The 17,005-nt window shown below is 47.6% G+C and overlaps 1 protein-coding gene across 7 annotated transcripts in view; it reads right to left on the bottom strand.

The window, feature by feature from the left end:
- Positions 1-7,758: 7,758 nt before the first annotated feature.
- Znf217 (zinc finger protein 217) overlaps positions 7,759-17,005 on the bottom strand; it is a 40,643-nt gene continuing 31,396 nt past the window's right edge. For 6 of the 7 annotated variants that reach the window (XM_027423297.2, XM_027423298.2, XM_027423301.2 and 3 more), the window contains exons 3-6: positions 15,967-16,083; positions 13,834-15,357; positions 11,928-12,059; positions 7,759-9,864 (exon numbers count right to left, since the gene is read on the bottom strand). In XM_027423297.2, the coding sequence (XP_027279098.1) occupies positions 11,950-12,059; positions 13,834-15,357; positions 15,967-16,083 (1,751 nt within the window). In that variant the 3' untranslated portion in view covers positions 7,759-9,864; positions 11,928-11,949. The remainder of the gene's footprint in view (positions 9,865-11,927; positions 12,060-13,833; positions 15,358-15,966; positions 16,084-17,005) is intronic. The other variant, XM_027423307.2, reaches the window with a different exon arrangement.

Here is a 17,005-nt window from a genome sequence, read left to right as displayed (position 1 = left end):
AAGTAGGAAATGCTCTTAGCTGATGAGCCATCTCTCCAGCTTGCTATGTCTTTTAATAGCAGCCACTTGGGGATTTCCTTTGGGACCCACTGCTAGTCCCAGTAGATATGGTTTGGGTGTGGCTCATTCCTTCGTCCAAGGATGAGCAAAGATAAGCAGTCTGACCCAGCAAATCAGGGTCCACCATCTGCCCGGATACCATGACTGGCTCAGCCATTGGCTGTGTAACTAAGACCAGCCAATGAGCACCTTCCCTGGGACTTGATAAAAGCCAGAGAGAAGGAAGTTCAATCCCAACCTTCTTCTAAGTCAGTGTTTCTCAACCTGTGACAGATCGTGACGCCGAGGGGTTAAATGACCCTTTCACCGGGGTCACCTAAAACCACCAGAAAACACGGATGTTTACATTACAATTTATAAAAGTAGCAAAATTACAGATATGAAGAAGCAGCAAAAATTATTTTATGGTTGGGGTCACCAGGCCATATGGAACTATATTAAAGGGTCACAGCACTAGGAAGGCTGAGGAGCACTGATCTAAGTAGACTAGCAGCCAGAAGCTCAAGGGGCAGTGTTAGTAGGAGGCTGGGGCTAAGTCCAGGCTCAGTTTTAGTGGGAGTTCCAGGAAAGCCAGGGTTACACAGAGAAATCCTGTCTCAAACAAACAGAAGCCTCAGACCTCCGGGTCAGATGTGACATCTTCTGAATGGAGTTGTGTGTTTCCATGCAGCCAGCGCTGTGTTTTGTTTGTTTTGAGACAGGGTTTTTCTGCGTAGCCCTGGCTGTTCTAAAACTCGCTCTGTAGACCAGGGTGGCCTTGAACTCAGAGATCTGCCTGCCTCTGAGTGCACCTGCACCACCCAACCCACTATTTTGTTTCTTAGATTTAGTGTATGTTTTACCATGTGTAGGTATATGTAGAGTTGCACATGAGTTCAGGTGCCTTTGCAGGCCACCTGCGAAGTCACGGGCGGCTGTACAGCTTCCCAAGATGACAGGGGCCCAACTCAGCTCCTCTGCAAGAGTTCTTCCCATCTCTCCCTTAACTTTGTTTTTTTACCTTTCGCTGTTTGATGACGTTTTCCAGGCTACCTTGTTCCTTTCATGAATGGTAAAACTTACGTGCTAATTTAATTTTGTTGCTATTGGGGGAGAGGGAGAGGTTCGAGACAGGGTTTCTCTGTAGCTTTGGAGGCTGTCCTGGAACTCGCTCTGTAGTCCAGGCAGGTCTCGAACTCAGAGATCTGCCTGCCTCTGCCTCCTGAGTGCTGGGACTAAAGGCGTGCACCACCACTGCCCGGCTGTTGCTATATTTTTTTTTAAAGATTTTATTTATTTATTATGTATACAACATTCTGCTTTCATGTATATCTGCACACCAGAAGAGGGCAGCAGATCTCATAACGGATGGTTGTGAGCCACCATGTGGTTGCTGGAAATTGAACTCAGGACCTCTGGAAGAGCAGCCAGTGCTCTTAACCTCTGAGCCATCTCTCCAGCCCCTGTTGCTACATTTTTTAATAACCTTGCTAATCTGGTAAAATCAAAACATGATGTCCTGAGACGGCACGAACTGGTCAGTGTTACTGGTCAATGAATTATGGAAATCTGTGAACCACTGCCCCACACAAAATTAAGTCTTTCTTTGATTCTCTTTGAAATCAACAGTCACATCAGGGCAAGTTCTGAAGTCATTTCAGGGCCAGCGCTGTGCAGCGTCCCCCACAGTGAGGGTCTGCTGTGAGCCCTTACTCCACAGCTTCACAGACCGTAATCCTGGCTTTGGCAGTCTCAGCCCAGGCCTGGGCTGGTTTTTAATTTCCTGAAGCTGGTAGAAACCCCAGGGCCAGCTCATCTTGGCTGCTCTTCCGGCCTTTGTCTCCAACTTGCAACCGGTTGCTCTCCTTAGCGAATGCTGCCCCCGTGTGGCCAAAAGCTGCATTACCTGCACGAGGAAAGGGAGGCGGGAGGAAGTTGCCCTAACCCGCTTCCTTTAAAGCAACCAAAAGCTGCCTCTATCTGACCTTCCAGAATTTTCCAGAGAAAGAAGCAACCCGATTGGATGAAGACTTCCCTTCCGCGTATCTAGGCGTCTTTGCTGACATCATACTTTGACCCTAGGTGTCAGTCTGTTGATACAAACCGTGGAACAGAGGGCCCCATGCTCTAGCCGAGTGTGAGATATAAATATTAAAAGCAAAGAGCCAGCGGGACGATTGGCCCAGAGGGTAAAATTAGCTTGTCTCACACGCCTGGCAACCTGACTTGGACCCCCAGAGCTCACATAAACATGGAAGGAAAGAATCGGCTCTACAAAGTTGAACCTCCAGTGTGCCATGTCACACGCAGCCACGCCCCGCATGGAAGTCACAAGTACCATAGTAAACTAAGAAACAAATGTCAAATGCACAAGAGCATTCGAGGCTGCTGAGTACAAACGAAGAGTTTAGCCCAGCGATGGTGGCACAGGCCTTTAATGCCATCCCTCGGGAGGCAGAGGCAGGCGGAATCTCCGTGAGTTCGAGGTCAGCCTGATTCACAGAGCGTGTTCCAGGACAACCTCCAAAGCTATACAAGGAAACCCTGTCTCGAAAAACCAAAATAAGTAAATAAATAACAACAACAATAATAATAGTTAAGGAAATATTTGGTGTAATTTGTTTTTAGGTTTCCTTTTGTTATTTTTAATGATATATAGGTGTGTGTCTTCATCAGCCAAGTGCTCAAGTGACCCAGAGGCATCAGATCCCCTGGAGCTGAACCAGAACTCTGGTCAAATTCAGTTTTTGTAGGTAACTTAAGAACCACCTTGAAGGGCCAGAGAGACGATGGCTCAGTGGCTAAGAGCATTGGCTGCTCTTGTAAGCGAGAACTACCTCCTGGAGCTTGTCCACACCACCACCACCCCCAATAAACTTCTTAAAATGTAATTTGTTTTTTTATAAAATTTTATTTAAATTAAAAACAATCTTATTTTACATACCAATCCCAGTTCCCTCTCCCTCCCATCCTCCCATACCTCCCACCAATCCCCCATCTCACCCCCCATCCACTCCCCAGGGAGGGTGAGCCCTCCCATGGGGGAATCATCAAAGTCTGTCAGTTCATGTGGGGCAGGACCTAGGCCCTCCCCAATGTGTCTAGGCTGAGAGAGTATCCCTCCATAGGGAACGGACTCGTGCACTAGGGATAAATACTGGTTCCAGGCCAGGCGTTGGTGGCACACACCTTTAATCCCAGCATTTGAGAGGCAGAGGCAGGCCAGGTTTCTGTGAGTTGGAGGCCATCCTGGTCTACAGAGCGAGTGCCAGGATAGGCTCCAAAGCTACACAGAGAAACCCTGTCTCGAAAAACAAAAAAATTCTGGTTCCATTGCAAGAGGCTCCATAGACTGCCCAACACCCCCAACTGACACCCACGTTCAGGGGTCCTGGTTTGTTCCCATGCTGGTTTCTCAGCTGTTTTTAAAATAACTGCCTTAACAGAAAACAATTAAGTTTTTCTAGTTGTTATGTGTCTGTGTGCTACATGCATGCCTGGTGTCCACAAAGGCCAGAAGAGGACATGCTGGACCCTCCAGAAAAGGAGTTAGAAGTGGGTTGTGAGCCACCCTGTGGGTGCTAGGAGTCGAGCAGCCAGTACTCTTAACCACTGAGCCATCCCTCCAGCTCACTCTTGCTTTAGAGACATGGTCTCAACTCCGTAGCCCAGACTGACCTTGAATTCAGGTCTCAGCTTCTAGAATGTTGAGTTTACAGTCATGTACCACCATACCTAGCTGAAGACCACCACAGCTGGGTTTGTTGGCTGTAGACAAACTGTGCCAGTGTTACTCAGTGGGTTGCTTATGGAGGGAGGCCTTTCTGTTTCTTTTTGAAGCTGTTTGTCTAAAGCAACCACCAGCCCTTGTTGCCCCAGAATAGCAAATTGGTTAGAAATGCAGATTGCCAGGTTCCACCAAACCTGTTGGGTCCGGCACCATGTGGGTGGGGCGGCCTGTAGTCCCAGCATTTGGGGTTGTGGTAGAAGGCAGTAGGAGGACCAGTTCAAGGTCAAGCCAGCCTGAGCTACAAGACCACATCTCATAGACTAATTCCCATTCTTACAAAAAACAAATCAAACTAAACCGCACCACGCCAAAAAGCTGTAGCTTAGTTGGTAGAGTTCTTGGCTAATGGGCAAACCCTGGGGTCCATCCTCAGACCCATATACATTGGGTGTGGAGGTGTGTAGTACAGGGTTGTTCCCCAAGCTAAGCTGTCCAACAAAATTATGGTTTTTAGGGCTCAAACTCAAAGCATAGGCATTACACCTGCTTCCGCCTCCTGGGTGCTGGGATTACAGGCATGCACTGTGCTACTAAAATTCCCAATGACAAACCAAAGTGTGATGCCACCAAAGTTCACTCTGGGGAGTATGGGTGACCTTAAAACAGCCTCACCGGAAGGTCTATCCACAGGGATGATTGCATCCCCAGGGCTGCATAGATGGGGTCCCATCCGAAACCCTTCCCTACCATCAGACTCCAGCCTTTCCCAGGGTGTCCCCCCCATACAATTAGAGCAGTTAATTACATTCAGCTGGTTGGGCAGGGTGGCTTGGATACACAGGTGGAGATGCCGTGACCTTCCCTGTGCTGTCCTTCCAGGAGGATGTTTGTGGGGTGTTCGGATCAATATGGAAAGTAAGACTCTACATCATGAATGGACAAGAGCTGTATATAATTCACTAAGATGTGTGCTCCACACCCTTTTAGAAAAATAAGAAAAGATGTGGGAGAGAGAGGGGGGAGGGAGGGAGGGAGAAAAAAAGGGAGAAAGGAGAAAAAGACAAGGGGAAGGAGGGAGAAAAAGAAAGAAAAGGAAGGAAAGAAAAGGGAGAGAGCAAGTGAGTGAGAAATAAAGACTTATCTCTATTTTCATGTTCCCAACATCAAAATGATGCAGGAGCCCAGGCCCCAGGAGCACCAACCCTCCCCAGCTCCAGTGAATCCTGACCTCCACCTCTCATGGAGAAAACGGGACCCTTTGCAGTGCTTGCAGTGAAGATGCTCCGGCCTGTGGCACCTGCCGTCTTGTACACATAATTAAGAATTTGAGGGCTGGAAAGACAGCTCAGTGGTTAAAAGCACTAACTGCTTTTCCAGAGGACCCGCGGTTCCACAGCCAGCAGCCACCTCTGGCAGATCAGATCTGTGACTCCACGAATCTAATGCCCCCATGGGTATTGTGTTCACATACACGATGCCCAATTGCAAATAAAATAAATCTTTTTAAAAAGGGAAGGGTGGGCTGAATGGCTGGGTGATCATGAGTGTTTGCACCCACACGGAGTAGCTGACAACCTCCTGAAACTCAAGCCCCTGTGGGTGTCTAAACACACGGAAATTCTTTAAACTTTTTTAACTTTATAATAATACTTTATAAGAATCCAAGATGAAATCAGAAGGTCTGGTCACAGCAAAAGGGTGATGCCACAGCACTCTCAACAAACTTGGGCCACAGGACACTGCCATTGACCAGACAGGAGACTCTGGGCTTCAGCATGGTCAGTCACTTAAAACACTGTCACAGTTAACACATTCATTCCTGGGCCACTTTCACTGCTGAAGGCCAAGGGGCTGGAAGTCAGGAGGCAGCAGAGAGGAATTTAGTCTTTGTTCAAACTGTACTTCAGAGTCACAAAGCAAGTTAGGGGGTCCTGTTTTTGTTACTTACAGACAGGATCTCCTTGAGTTACCCAAACTGGCCTGGAATTCACAATCGCCCTGCTTCATCCTTCCCAGTGCGAGGGCTATTGGCCTCAATTCCCAAGCCCCACTTCCATGGTCTATCAACAGGTCATGAAGGAACAATGGAATCTAATACATTTCTATTATTAGTTGTATTTATGTGACTTCGCGTGTATGTTTATGGGGTTCAGGGATTAAACTCAGGTAATCAGGTTAGAGGGCAAAAGCTTCTCCCATTCAGCCATCTCATCGGTCCAAAGCTTTTTCTTAAGTAAGTATGTGTGTTGAATCCAGAGGACAACTTGCAAGTGTTGCTTCTCTCCTTCTACCACATGGGCTCCAGGCATCCAACCCAAGCCATCAGCTTGGCAGGAATTTTCTCTACCCACACTGACCCATCTCACCAGCCCCATGGAACTTTTATAAACATGTTTTCCACATTCCCAGCTTTGATTTTGGCCACTGAAAACTTAAGCAGAAAGGAGGGCAACTTTATAATAGCATCAATCTGACTCATGGACTAGAAATAGCAGGAGGAATTCACTTTATTCCAGAAAAACTAAACCCAAATCCAACCTGAGGTTTAAACTTGTCGGTTCACTAATATGGGTCAGAGAAAAGGGCAATAAACCCTGAACTGACACAATGAAATCTCACTCAGGACAAGGCCCTAGTCTCTTCAGTAGTCTTCCCAGTGTCATGGGAAGGGGGCTGGAAAAAAATAGTGGTTCAAGACCCACCAACTGCCTGCCTTACTAAGAGGTAGCTCCTTTGACTTATCAGCAATGGGCCTTATGTCAGAAGATATTTCTGAAACGCCACAAGCGAAGATACACAGACTGGCAGAGGTTGGTAGTGAGAAACATCTGGTCCCACAGTGGCTGGAGAGCTGGCCCAGCAGGAGGACCTCAGTTCGATTCCTGGCACCCACATGGTAGCTCACAGCCATCCTTTTAACTCCGGTTCTGGGGTATCCCATGACCTCTTGTGTGCCTAGAGCACACATGGGGCGAACATGTGGTACATACACATCCATGCAGGCAAAACACTCACGTACAATAACCTTTATAAACATTTTAGTCTTCATCTGCTAGAGACGCACATTCACGTGGCTCAGAGATTAAACTACATCTGAGGTTTGCTTTCCCACAACCCAGGAAAAACTGAACAAGTAATCCCAGGACTAGGGAAGCAGTGGCAGGAGAGCAAGTTCGAAGCCAACCCAAGCCACATGCTAGTCTGATGGGCACCTGGGCCATGTGTGTTCAGGGCATGCTCAGAATAAATCTGGGAAGCAGGCTGGAAAGCACTGAGACCCAAACCCTCATCCCACAGGCCAGGGGGTGGGGGAGGATCCATCTGATCCCCAGGTCCTTCCACATGGTGGAAATAAAGAAGCAACCCCTGAAGGCTGTCTTCCAACCTCCACACGCACACCACACTGCATACCACCCTGACACAGAATAAAAACAGAAGTTTAAAAAACAAAGAAAAAAGCAGGAGATGGGCCAGGGGTTGAGAGCACTGGCTGTTCCTGCAGAGGACAGGGTTCTGTACTCGACACCTGCATGGTGGCTTCACAACCGTCATAACTCCAGTTCTAGGGGATGCAACATCCTCTTCTAACATCCATGTGTACATACACAAAACAAGCAAGCCCAGCGATGGTGGTGCACACCTTTAATCCCAGCACTCGGGAGGCAGAGGCAGGTGGATCTCTGTGAGCTCCAGGCCAGCGCGGTCTACAGAGTGAGTTACAGGACAGCTAGGGATATACAGAGAAACCTTGTCAACAAAAACAAGCAAGCAAAAGTTAAATTTAAGACAGGAACCAGGGCCTAAGGCCAGCAAGGTGGTTCAGTGTGTAAGGCCCAACTGCAGCCTAAGGACTTAAGTTTAGGTAATTTTTCTTCCAGAACCCACAGGAAGAAGAAAACTAGCCCCTAGTGGATACACCCACACACACACACACACACACACACACCATACACAGAGAGAAAACACAATAAAAACCAGAACACCAAAACTGTAAAACACCAAATCTATATTTACATCCACATATAATAACATAACTTTAAGCTGAAATATATCATAAATAAAGCATGTCTACAGTCTGACAACTTAAGTGTCAACAATTAAAATAAATCAAACTGGAATGAAATAAATACATTAACAAAAATCCAACGAATTGTACCTCTATCACATGTACTGTTGCCTCAAAGGGAAGACACACAAAGCCAGTAGTATCCCAAGAGTTAATACTGATGGCAAGAACACACTGTGAAGTACAAAGGGCTGTTTAAAAACAAAACAAAAAAACCTGGAATTTTTATGCATTCAGAAAATTTAACTAGAGAAATCTGAAAGCCCCCAAAATTTCAACATCACACCGTTGACTTGTTTTCTAATAGATTTGGTGATTTTTTTAATACAGGTTTAATCTTGCTCCCTACTGTATATACCCCCAAGACTTACATTTACCATCTCTGCGAGCTTCCTGTACACTCGCTGGATTTAGGCAAAGATTGAGTCAATCATCTTGCAAATGTGTTAATCTTCAAAAATAGGCTATAAAAGTGCAGAACCTAACAAAACAGTCTAGATTATGTACATATGGCTCAGCTTGTGGACGGGAACAGGGCCTAGTGTACACGGTTCCTGATACAAACACACTGTCTGCAAGAGCAGACACGTCTCAACCCAGCTCTCCCTTCAACACAGGAGGTACATACGGTCTCCTTAGGGACCTCACATAGGCCTCCTAAGGACCCCCATGTCACACAATCAAAGTGGGGAGCCGTTGGGGTCTTTGAGCTCTTCACCCTTTTGTCCTACCAAGAGGGGCAGGGCAAGGAGACCGAGCAGTGCAAACTTCTCAAACAGTTTCTTAATAAAAGATTCTGGGTTTGCTAAACCCATGAACTGTTGAATAAACTCAAGGCATCAAAGGAACTCAAGTTTAAAATGCTGAGTGAACCAGCTGGTGGCTGTCATCCCTCAATCCCAAACTGCCTGGGCACTGCTGAAGCAATCGCCCTGGCTGTGAAACCAAACTGGGAGAGAGACAAGGGGCTTGTGCAGCAGCTTCTCTCTCCCTGCCTCCCGGGAGGCTCACTCAGCCAGCAGTTCCTCACCACTTCACATCAGACACACCAGGACTCCAGATACAAACTAAAAGATTTCCCCAAACCTTTCACTCCCTTTAAAATTGCTTCCCAGCATGCAATTCACACAAGGAAATTTGGCATATTTATCTAGACTTAACTCAGACAACTCTCCAAGAAACTGAATCTTACAACAGACATGAAGAACTGAGATAGCTCCCTATGAAGCCTGGCTCGTCCACTCAACATCTGTCACTCTACAGAGTGATGGCTTCTCTGTAGGCTCGCTCACTCGCTCGCTCATAAGCACCACAGGCCACCCTGAGGCAGGATGCTAGGGTTCCAGAACAACCTGCTGACACAGGAAGACAATGCTGTCTCTCTATCCTCCTCGTTGACTAGCTCACAACAGCTGATGAAAGGTGCCAGGTGCAGTGCTGCTGACCTCAAGACGCACAGGGCACCTTCAGATGCTGACACTTCCATCAACAACTGTGTTCAGACAAACAAGAGACTGTGGAGGACTCAACATAATACAGAGCAAAGAGAATTTGCTTTAAAACACACTTTCAATGAAAAAGCATAAAGAAGCACAAACTGCTCAAATCATTGAGCTCCATGAGGGAAAGAAATACACACAGTACTTAAGCAAGTTTACAACATAGGTATTTACAATTACCTGAGGTGCGAGCATTACGTCGGTCCCCTCCCCACCCCACCCTACCCCCAATGATTTCTTTTCAGCAGCGCTCAAGTATGCAAAAACATATTTGGTCAATTCTTTAAAAAAATATTTAGGGACAAAGTAAATTTGTAGTCCCATTTGTGTATAGCCCAACTGCTCCCACTAGTTTTTATTGCTATTTGGTACAAAAGTTAACAGAACTTTAGAGAATGTAGTGTTCCTTCTCTGCTCTTGGAGTCTATGTACAATTCAGTCACAGCTTCTTCAGTAGCTCTCACCACGCGCTTGCACAAGATGAACCAAAGTGTGATTCCGTGGGAATTGTGTACTTGCATCGGCGAGACCTAAGGGGAATGGGTTCAAAGTGATTAGGAAAAAGCACACTGTTAAAGGGTCGTAAGGACTAAGCAGGACACACGGTTCTACAGTTACCAGCACTGGCTTTTCCCCGAGGACCCGAGTCTGCTTCCCAGCACCCACGTCGGGAGGCTCACAGTTGCCTGTAGCTCCAGCTCTAGTGGCTCAAATACCCGCTTTTGAACACCAGGACTGCACTCACATGGTATGCACTTATAGAGAGATAGATACACACACACACACACACACACACACACACACACAGTACTTTAAAAGATAACAAGTCAACTAGGGGAACCAACAAGTGCAAAGGATTACACTTCCGCTCCAATTTCACAACCTACACAGCTGGAGACTAAATTATGTGTTGATGGACTACTCAGGGGAATGAGATGATTACACCAATAGCCAGAGCTCATTACATCACATCTGGCAACCACAACTGTCACAAAATCAGAAGGGTTACCTAGGTGTGATGGCTCACTTCTGTAATACCAGGACCAAGGAAAGTGAAGAAAGCAGGATCACCAAGTTCAAAGCCAGCCTAGGCTTTACAGCAAGACCCTGTTCCCTACTTGGAAAAAGAAAACCAAACCAGTACTTTGAAAAAGGCCCCATTCCCTGAAGCTGGATCATCTCCTCTTGGCATGCAGGCCCCATCCACGTACACACAGGACGGTTTCATGGGACTCTCTAGAGAGGGAGGCCTCCATCCTGGAGCCCCATCCAGCCATTTAACTGCAGTGCTCAGATTCCCAAGCCTAAGAGGCATCCTGGCATGGCAGCTACCCAGGCTGTGACATCTAGACATCTAAACAGGCATGCAGTGCTGACAATGCCACCCTGCCATACACAGCTGACTTCTTTAGCCCAGAGCCAAAATACACCTCTGCTTGCCCCTGTCCCCAGTTCCCTTCCTGGAACAGAGAACTCTAGACTTCTGAATGCTCTGAATCAGCTCTCAACCAAGGAGAGCGCAGTTCTATGTGAAGCCAAAACAAGGCCAGGAAGAGGAGGGAATCTGGGAAGCCACACAGGTCAAGCCTGTCTCCTCAAGCTGGCTTGGAATGAGTATGTGGCTCTCAGCCAGCGCAGGAGCCTTGTCTATTTTCAGCAGGCCTATGGTAACCCTTGGTCACTGGGTTACACACCAACTCTGCTCTTGTAGCAGGAGGGCAGCTATGGGACTGGGAGTAAAAACAAGGTGCGCACATCCCAACCCAACCTCTTTTTCAAGCAGCAGCCGCCGTTGGGGAGGCTAACCTAATGGTCTGGCTGCAGTGAGGACTACAGTGCAGTTTGTTAGATGCTCACTACACGGTGAGGACTCACTACACTTCACAGGTTACTGTGACTATTTCATTACTGCCAGACACCCACAGTCCCTGAGTACTGTAACTATAACAACGGGCCAGTTAGATGGTTTATCCAGTACAGGCACCTGCTGCCGTGCCTGAGAGTTGAGCAATCGCTGGCCATAGAAGGAAAAACCGAACTCCCTAAAGATGCTCTACACAGCCGGGCAGTGGTGGTGCACGCCTTTAATCCCAGCACTCAGGAGGCAGAGGCAGGTGGATCACTGTGAGTTCGAGACTAGCCTGGTCTACAAGAGCTAGTTCCAGGTGAGCCTCCAAAGCCACAGGGAAACCCTGTCTCGAAAAACCAAAAAAAAAGACACTCTACACATACTCCCACAGCACACAAATCAATCAACAAACATAATTTTCAAAATAACAATTATTAATTTTTTAAAGATAAATAAAAAAAAAAATAAAAAGAAAAGTAACCGGGGCTGGAAAGATGGCTCAGATGTTAAGAGCACTGGCTGTTCTTCCAGAGGTCCTGGAGTTCAATTCCCAGCAACCACATGGTGGCTCACAACCATCCCTTATGAGATCTGATGCCCTCTTCTGGTGTGCAGATATACATGGAAGCAGAATGTTATATGCATAATAAATAAAATCTTTAAGAAAGAAAGAAAGAAAGGAAGGAAGGAAGGAAGGAAGGAAGGAAGGAAGGAAGGAAGGAAATTAACCAATATAATGCTCACCTTTTTCCCAAAAAATCAGAAATCAAGTTTTTTTGTCATTTGGTCGATGATGTGTATTTCCAATACAATTCTCATAGCTTCTCTTCTGCAGCATGCTGCTGGATAGCTGCTGATACGACACAGGCCTCTTTCCTAATTGAAGAGAAAGGAAGAAGTCACTCGGAGTCCAGCACAGCAACACTACCGGAAGTCCAGGCTCAGTCTAGGAAGCAGGTGTCTACAGCTGTATTTTTACAACACTCACCAGAGACTAAGAAAGGACAACAGTGGTGCACAACCTTTAATCCCAGAGGCTGAGGTGGAGACAGGAAGATACCTACTAAGGCCAACCTAGGTTACAAAGCAAGTTCAAGGCCAACCAGGGGTACAAAATCAGACCTTCTCTTAAAAAGAGGTCTGATTTTTAAAAGAAATCAACATCCTGCTGGCACTCACCCTTAATTCCAGCACTTAAGAGGCAGAGCAAGAGGGATGGCTAGAAGATTGAGGCTGGCCTTGTCTACAGAGTGAGTTCCAAGACAGCCAGGGCTGCACAGTGAGATCCTGCCTCAACAAACAAATAATGGGCAAGCAGGCACGCACACTTACTTACACTGGGCACAACAAGATGGCTCCGTCAGTTAAGGCCCTTACTGCATTAGACTGGAGACTTGAGGAACAGACCCAATCCCAGTGTCTATACACACATTACACACACAGTAAACAAACAGCACACGTAAGCCTACACATCTCATAAACCAAAACTCTGTAGAACCCACAGGAAAGGGTTAAAAACATGTTCAAAGACCGTGGAATCCTGGGCGCTATACCCACAGGCAGCAAAACCACCTCCTCAGGGGTAGGATACGGAAGCTCAGCTGGTGGAGTTTTTGCCAAAAGCACGCAACACTGCTGGGCAGTGGTGGCGCATGCCTTTAATCCCAGCACTCGGGAGACGGAGGCAGAGGCAGGTGGATCTCTCTGAGTTCGAGACCAGCCTGGTCTACAAGAGCTAGTTCCAGGACAGTCTCCAAAGCCACAGAGAAACCCTGTCTCAGAAAACCGAAGGAAAAAAAAAAAAGCAGGCAGCAGCAGGCCCTGGATTTGACAGCCTACACCCACAAAAAGCACACATTCCTACTTCACAACTTTTAATACAATCCACTCAAGTAGATGAAAACACTTGTTTTTGCTCCAGCAGGAAGTACCCAGAACACAGGACACCAAGAGTACTTCTCAGGGCTTTACAGTGTAAGTTAAGTGGTACACACTATCCTCCCAAGCCAACCCTCTGCCTCTTGAACTCACTCCAACACTAAGGGTTTGACTATGGATGTCTCTTTGGAAAAGCACAAACCCGCAATACTATGCTTTACACAAGTCTTCAAGAGACCCGGAGTCTACTTTCCTCTAAGCACTGGAAAGCTCCATGAAAGGACTCCAAAGTCATCCACTAGACACCATTACACACAAGATAACCTCATCAGGGACAGCCAAGAGCAGACAAGCAGTGTGCCAGTGTCACATAGAAGAACCCCAAATCACACCATAGGTCAGGAGAAGAGGATCGTAACAAAGGGCCTAAGCAGGGTCTCAGGGGCACTCATGTTTTGTTTTTTCTTGGGAGCGGTCTATGTAACCCAGGCTATCTCCAATGCCTCAGTCACCCAGTGCTGGGATGACAGACATGCACCACCGTGCCCAGCTGGTATCTAGACTTCGGCACCAGGGAAGGAACTATTTTTAGTTTAATTTCTGTTTTATTCTTTTTTTATTCTTTTATCATTTCCTTAAGAGAAACTCAAAACTTAATCCTGCAAAGTTAAGCTCTGAAGGCCCAGAAGACATTGCAGTGTTACATATGGAAGAATGCTTGCTTGCACCCGAGACCTTAGGGTCCCTATGGTACATGTGCCTATGGTCATACCTTCAAGGGTCGGGCTGGCTCCTGCGTGCCCCACAGGTCCACAGTTATACAGAGGTCCAGAGGTGCTGTAGGGCTTCTGCACAGTCAACACACTGGGCGACTCCACCTCCCCAGGGCTCAGGAAGCGGGCTTTGGGGAGCAGCACAGGTGATGGGCGCACACACTCTGATGGTAACAGCGAGGTGATACTCCTGGCCACGTGGTACTTGGGGAGCTCAAAGCCCCTCCTGCCGTTGGGCCCAGAATGTTCTGTGTCCAGGGCCATCACACTGGATTTGAGTCTTTTAGGATGTGGTTCAGTGAATTCTGCTGTGGCACTGCCAGCATTCCGATGGCAGTAGTAGTCTCTCCCTTGTGGCACCCACGGGCCATCAACCTTCACAGAATACTCGATGGAGCCATTGCCATTACTACTGCCGAGGGGGGACTGAGATGGGGCAGTTGGCGGGGCCTTGAGCTTCGGCTCGGGTCTCTTCACCTTATCTGCAGCAGCAGAGACACTGCCACCTTTGGGAAACAGATCTGACTGCTGCTGCCTGGTGGCCCCAGGACCCCCGGTACTAGGCTGTGACCTGTGTGACTTCAGGTTACTTGGGGCTAAAGTGCTGCTGTCTGGCCCTGATGTCTGGGGAGCTTTGCCTGGCCCCGAGGAGCCCTGTCGGACCTTCTCTGGGTGCAGGGACTTGGCCTGTGATGAGAAAGCAGGCTTGACCTTTGGCTTGTGCGGGCCAGACAAGGGAGGCACATCTTTGCCCAGCAAGGCAGGAGGACAGCCTGTCCGCCGGCTCCTGGACACTGACTTGCCACAGTTCTTGGGGGTGTCAGGGTGCCACCTGTGCTCCAGTCTCTGGTGCATCAGCAGAACTTCTGGATAAAAGGTCTTAAAAGTACAAAAGGGGCAGGAGATGCTAGGAATGAGACACTTGTTAAGGGTGATGGCAGGAGAGGCGTGGAGTGGCCCAAGGGACAGATTCAAAGGACTGTCCTGGCAGTCAGCACCAGGCTTGTATTTGCAGTCAGCCTCCCACTCCATCTTCTCCCTATGGGCAGCTTCCCGTGCCAGGGGCCCAGCCCCCTCTAGTTTGCAGGCAGGGCTGCTGGCCTGAGGCTCGCCTGCTGCTCTCTTTTTCGTCATGTCCAGATAAGCAGGGGCAGGACTCTTTCGCACTTTCTCGCCATCATCGGCTGTATGTTTATGGAAATCCTGAGTATCCTTGTGTGCTGGTGAGAGGACAGTGCTGCCCAAAACACTCTGGAAAACAGACGGCATCTCCTTAAGCTGCTTGGCAGATGGGTTGCCCTTAACATCTTTGGCACCATCAAGAAAGCGCTTTAAATTTTTGGTCTGCACACTGTCGGCAGTTAGTAGTGCTTCCTGGGGCTCCTGGCTCCGGCCTTCGCTTTTGACCTCAGCCGCAGCGTCCACCAGCTGCTTGTCCTTGTGATGTCTCTCTAAGTGGTATCTCAGAGATGTCTTCTGGGCTGCGGCATACTCACAGAATTCACATTTGTACGGTTTTTCACCTAGAACGAGATAAGCCAGTGTAAGATGATGTTTAGGAAAGACATCAATAAACTCTGCAAGCTAGCCAAGCCATGACACAAACCATGGGCTGCTCCCTATCGACCAATCTTCGTATCTATCTAGGACAGCTCACGCCCCAGTGTGCTCAACACTCACTTAAACCTGTCTTTCCCAGGAAAAGCTCACGGCACGCTTTTACTGAACTGACCTTCACTGCTGCCCGATGGCAGAGTCTGCACATTTCACAGCGAAGGAAATAGGAGCACGGGGATTGTTATCAGTGCTCCCAAGCCACAAGGCAGGCTCACAACTTCCTAACCCACGCTACTGCTGCACCTTCATCCAAACATCAACAAATACACCCTCTCTTCATTCCAAAATCATAAAGCGGTTTTGAAAGAATGTGACATTAAAAATATTGCAGGTTTGCCTTAAGATGAGAGCCAGAATATGGCAGCCGTAAACCTCAAAACGTAAGCCTCAAAACGGGACCCAGTGTTCGGGCTGCTGCCATGTTAGAGGACACAGCACACACTTAAGCCATCTGAACCACAGAGCAGCACATAATAGTTTCAGCTAACACATGCTTTAAGAATCAAGCCCTTTACCTGTATGCGTTCTGAGATGAATATTGAGGTAATAGTTTGAACGGAAAAACTTGCCACAGTAACTACACTCTCTCGAGGACGTGAGGGGCTTTGCTTTTCCTCCATCATCATTTTTATCTTAAAGCAGAAACAAAAACATTTGTGTAAGTCAGACGAAGCACATGATTCAGACGTGTGGACTCTGGTATTCTTGACACAAAACATTTGGAAAAAACCATAAAATAATTTATTTTAGTTCTGGGTAGAAGTTTCAAAGGCTAAAATAACATACCAAATGCCATAAGGCAGTATTTCATATCTTACACTGTGTGCTTTTGTTTTTTGTTTTGGAGACAAGGTCTCAGTCTATAGCCCTGACTAGCTCCGGTCTCAGAAACCCTCCTGTCTGCCTCCCTACGGTAGGGATTAAAGGTGTGTGCCCAACACTACACTCTGTTCTTCTATGTTCAGAGCACAGCCTGGTGCCCTAGCATACTCAGGGTCTGCACCCTAAATCACCACAATGACATTTGACAGACAGAACCTGACATGTATTGAACCTGGTTCATACTTGCGTGGACATGCCCACTAGCCAGAGAAACCTCATTACTCAGAACCAGTAATTTTATTTGGAGGCAGAAAATAGCTTGAAATTAAGGAAGTTACCACTAGGGGGCAGCAAGCTCAAAATAACTTCAACAGTAAACCCTGGCTTGGCTTTGGGCAAGTACCTAAGAAAGTTGATCAAAATTTAGCCAAGTTTGGGAAGGTGGAGTTCATGGTTTCCAAGCAATCTCGTGGGCAAAACAAACCAGGCTCATTAGAATCTACCGGAAAGGCAAGGCTGAAGTGCCTGGTGTGCAGGACCACCAGAGACAGGAGCCAACTAAAGATAAAGAGGGCTAGGGTTTCACTCTCACCAGCTCACCAACTTGAAGGTATAAGACTCCCCCCCTCCCCCCAGTGAGTTTCTAGCCTTTCCAGCATAGCCACCTCTTGCAATCTAGCCATCAGGGCCATGAGGCAGGTGTGGTCCATCACAAATGCACAGGTCCCACCT

The sequence above is a fragment of the Cricetulus griseus genome, chromosome 6 (assembly GCF_003668045.3).
Source record: "Cricetulus griseus strain 17A/GY chromosome 6, alternate assembly CriGri-PICRH-1.0, whole genome shotgun sequence".
NCBI lineage: Eukaryota > Metazoa > Chordata > Mammalia > Rodentia > Cricetidae > Cricetulus > Cricetulus griseus.
This window is presented reverse-complemented; position numbering and strand designations above follow the sequence as displayed.